The 4088-nt window shown below is 45.3% G+C and overlaps 1 protein-coding gene across 1 annotated transcript; it reads right to left on the bottom strand.

Annotated features, from left to right (window-relative positions):
* Window positions 1-2946: 2946 nt before the first annotated feature.
* NHLH2 (nescient helix-loop-helix 2) lies at window positions 2947-3354 on the bottom strand. Its single transcript, XM_007948727.2, has one exon. It carries the CDS (start codon window positions 3352-3354, stop codon window positions 2947-2949), a length of 408 nt encoding a protein of 135 aa, XP_007946918.1.
* Between the last annotated feature and the right edge of the window lie 734 nt (window positions 3355-4088).

Genomic DNA, 4088 nt, shown 5'->3' with positions numbered 1-4088 from the left:
TACTTATATCAGTGATGTGGTTGGTCATTTGGAAGTTGGACTCTGGAAGTTTCCACAGGTTGAAATTGGACTTCATTTTCTTGGCACAGGAGCAGGGCTGATTTTTCTGTCATGTAATAGATAAGTGATATGAGGACTGGGAGCCTTCTTCTCTCCCCACTGCTTAGTGATCAGAAGACCTATACTCAATGACGTAGACAAAACGTCTTTGCAGGTCAGAGTTCCCAACTGTTGGTGTAGTGGTCAGAACATTGTCCAGATACAAGGCAAAGGAAGACAGCATCCTTTTTCATGTCTTAGGAAGCACCTTCCTAAAACATACCTCCATATGAAGACAAGAATGGAGTCTCACTTATTAGATATCTGTGAACTTGATTTCAAGATACTTGGGTGAAAAGTGAAAAATGCTCCAATCCCACAGTTACTTTATACACATAAAACCAAACATCCATAAATTTCATTTTTTACTATGCAGTCAGGGCTTTGGTGTGATAGATTCAATGTTAGTGTCTTAGTTCCATATATATATATATAACTTGTATAAGTTAGAACTGTCTTCTACTTATATAAAGAATATTTTACACTTATAAACTCAAAACCAAAGAAAAAAAAAAAAAAAACCTCACTGCCATGGAGTCGGATCCAACTCAGCGATCCCTCCTTGGGTTTCCGAGGCGATATCACTGTGGAAGTAGATTGCCCAACCTTCCTTCTGAGGAGTGGCTGGTGGGTTTGAACCATCAGCCTTCTGGTTAGCAGTCAAATGTAAGTCATATTCCTCATATCTTAAGGTTAGTCCAGGGCTTCAATTTTTTTTTCCTATTTCCAAGTGTCACGTCCTGAATCTAAGTCCTGATTAAATATTTGCATCTTACCCTAGTAATGTACAGCTTGTGCTTAATATGTGCCATGAGAACTCAGAGTTAAAGCAGAGGTCATCTTCACACTGCCACTGACTAGCTACGTGACTAGTGCAAGACACCTAAACGCCCTGGGCCTCAGTTTCCCAACTCTGATTTGAAAAGGTTGGATTAGTTTCCAGAGCAAAAGAATTTATAATTCAAGTTCTACTCTTACATTAACACTATAATTTTTTTTCTTTATTGAAAGTTTCAAGCCCTATGTCACCATCATATTCAGGGCATCTATTTATAGACTGATCCTTGTTCAAGTTTAGAAAGAGCATCTAATATCCTGATTCTAAGTATCTTTATTCATGTTTTGGTTTTCTTTTCTTTTTTTTAACAAGTTTCTATCTGAAAAATTGAGTCTATTAAAACATTCCATGCTCAGTTAATATGTTCATCATTTTCAGACAATATGATTAAAATAAAGGAGAGGACTTTATTTGATAACTTTATTTATATGCAAAACAGCGCACCATTCATGAGATATGAAAAACTCGTCAGATAGAAACCAGATTATATCTATTTTCACTACAAAATATTGCATTATATAAAGCAACAGAGACACAAAAAAAACCCTGAAAAAGACTAAAATCTTTGGATAGCAGATGTGTTTTTTTCCCCCTTGTCTCTAAAATATACTCCTTGTTTTAAGAGTTTCACAGCTCAGAACATGAAACATTTTTCTTTTTGGTTGTCACAGAGGAAAGTAGGAATTCTTTTTTTCTTTTTTTTTTTTTTTTTAGGAAAATAACTTAATTTCCTAAAATCATCCCACACACAAACATCTCACACACACTCACACACACACAAAGAAGCTACTCTCCTTATAAACAGTGTACTTTTCAAACATAACTACAGATAAGAATAACAACACTTACTTTTTTAAAAAACTATAATAGTGAAGTGCTAGTGTTGCTGATCTCACAACAAAAGGACCTTTCAAGAACAAACATCTTAATATATAAAATATGTTTAGAAACAGGGAGAAGTGGGAAATTTGTTATACAAGTGCAATATAATTAGAGCAAAAAAGAAAGACCACAGTATAATCTCAACAAACACTTAGAAAGTTAGACATAATTATGCCACAGGAAAAAGTGTAAACACTCGACTATAAATAAATTGGCACAGAGTATCCAAAGTAAAATTACCACCACTCTGAAAAATAAACGTCTTGAAAAAAATACTCTACTTCTTCTAACATAAATAAAAATAGGTTGTCTTTTTCTAACTGCACCTATGGGTCCACTTGTTTAAGGTCATAAATAGATGTTTTTTGGATATATAAAGGGGCACTTTGCCTGAAAAAGCAATCAGATATTAAATTTTCCATTGAAATATGGATATTCCTGTCTACATTATCGTCATATCTTGGGGTTAAAAACTCACCAAGCTCAAATCTTCCCACAGTGTGTGTCTATTTGTCCTCAAACATGTATATTTTTTATCTTACCAAATATTCGGAGTTTGTTGTATTTGGATTCTAATATAATTTAGTTTTCTATTCCACTTTTCTGTGCCTTAAATGCCTATAATGGAAGTGATCTCCCCCCACCCAAATATCTGGTGATTTGTCAATTAGAAAAATTCCTGATTCTATAAAGTTATGAGCCTATATACTCTGAGCTTCTGCCTCTTTCTTTCATAACTGGACGGTTAGTGGGAGATTAATGTAGGAGAACTCAGTCTCCAGTGAGCTAAAGCAACAACCCTGGAAGGATCCTAACACACACAGAGAGGCGAGACCCAGAGGCGGCTCCTGTCAGGTGCCTCCGGGAGGTTCGAAGGGCCTGGAAGATACCCCCTGCAACCCCAAGGCTCCCCAGATATGCCCTCCTCCCAGGGTCAGAAACCTTCCCTCCTTGCCCTGCTGACCAAAGAGAACATTTGGCGAGCTTCTTTCCGCGTCCAAGTTTCTCGCGGCGGCCTTCCCGCGGGGCCTCCACCGCCTCCGTGGTCCCCGCGGCGGGCGCCCCAGTTGGTCGAGTTCGCGTTCCGCAGACGCCCGCCGGGCTGCCTCCCGCGGTGCCCCGGGGCCCTACACGTCCAGGACGTGGTTGAGATAGGAGATGTAGCAGATGGCCAGGCGCAAGATCTCGATCTTGGAGAGCTTCTTGTCCGGGGGCAGCGTGGGCAGGAGTTTGCGGAGCTCGGCGAAGGCCAGGTTGAAGGCCTCCACGCGGATGCGCTCTCGGGTGGCGTGGGCCGAGCGGTACTTGGCCGTGGCCCGCCGGCGGCGGCGCTTCTCCTCGCGGCTCAGCTGCTGCGGGTGCGGGTAGAGCGCGGCCCGGCTGCCGCCCTTGCTGTCTCCCTCGGCCTCCTCCACTGGTTCCAGGTCCGACACGCTGCCCAGCACCTTGGCGTCCGCGCCGCCCAGCGACTCCGGGTCTGAGTGCGCCGAACTGGGGTGGTCGGAGTCGGCGGCTTGGTCTGGGCTCAGCATCATTTTGGAGGCTGAGGGGGAGTCAGAAGATCAATCAATAAAAGGAACCAGGTTCTCCTTTGGATGCAAGGCAGGACACATAAAGGCCTAACACACCCTTGGAGCGAGTTTCCCCGCACCGTGTTCGGCGCCCGGGCTCCGCTCTCCAAAAGGGTGCTTGGGGTCAAGCAGGCTGTGCATGAAGGGAGGATACCCAGAGGGGCAGGCCCAAGGGCGAAGGCCCCGCGCCTCCCCAAGGCGCTTGCTTCACCAGGCCGCATCATGGGCTCAACATCTGAGCCTGCAGGAGGCCGAGACAGGTCGCTGGGCCTGGTGCGGGGGTCGACCGAGGGGCCGCGACTGGGTTTTTGTGCCTCCTCTGGCCAAATACCAGCTCTGCGATTCCGCCACCCTCACTTCTTCCTCTCCCAGGACAAACGAATAAATTTTTAACAACGAATACATCTGGGTGTTAGTGGGGGCGGAGAGACCCGGCGTGAGTGCACTTCCCGCCCCGAGTTCCCCGACAAAGCTGCCCGAGAGCCGCGGCGCCCGACGGTCTCTCGTGGATCTGGGGCTACCCGGGTGCTCTGGGGTGCTGGGAGTGGGGAAGGCTCGCAGAGCCCCCAGTGCTGGAGTGGGGACCGAGAGGCGCCCCAGCCTTGAGATCTGGAGGCCGGGAGTGAGAAGACTTCCTCGCCCCCCTGGTGTTTTTTCCGTAATAAAGAAATGACTAGACCAATGTGAAGGCTACTTTC

This window comes from Orycteropus afer, unplaced genomic scaffold, assembly GCF_000298275.1.
Source record: "Orycteropus afer afer isolate SDZICR_OR568_19922 unplaced genomic scaffold, OryAfe1.0 scaffold00010, whole genome shotgun sequence".
NCBI lineage: Eukaryota > Metazoa > Chordata > Mammalia > Tubulidentata > Orycteropodidae > Orycteropus > Orycteropus afer.
This window is presented reverse-complemented; position numbering and strand designations above follow the sequence as displayed.

Excerpts from the sequence above, each read along its gene's own strand:
- NHLH2 (XM_007948727.2), bottom strand. The coding sequence starts at position 3,354 with ATGATGCTGAGCCCAGACCAAGCCGCCGACTCCGACCACCCCAGTTCG.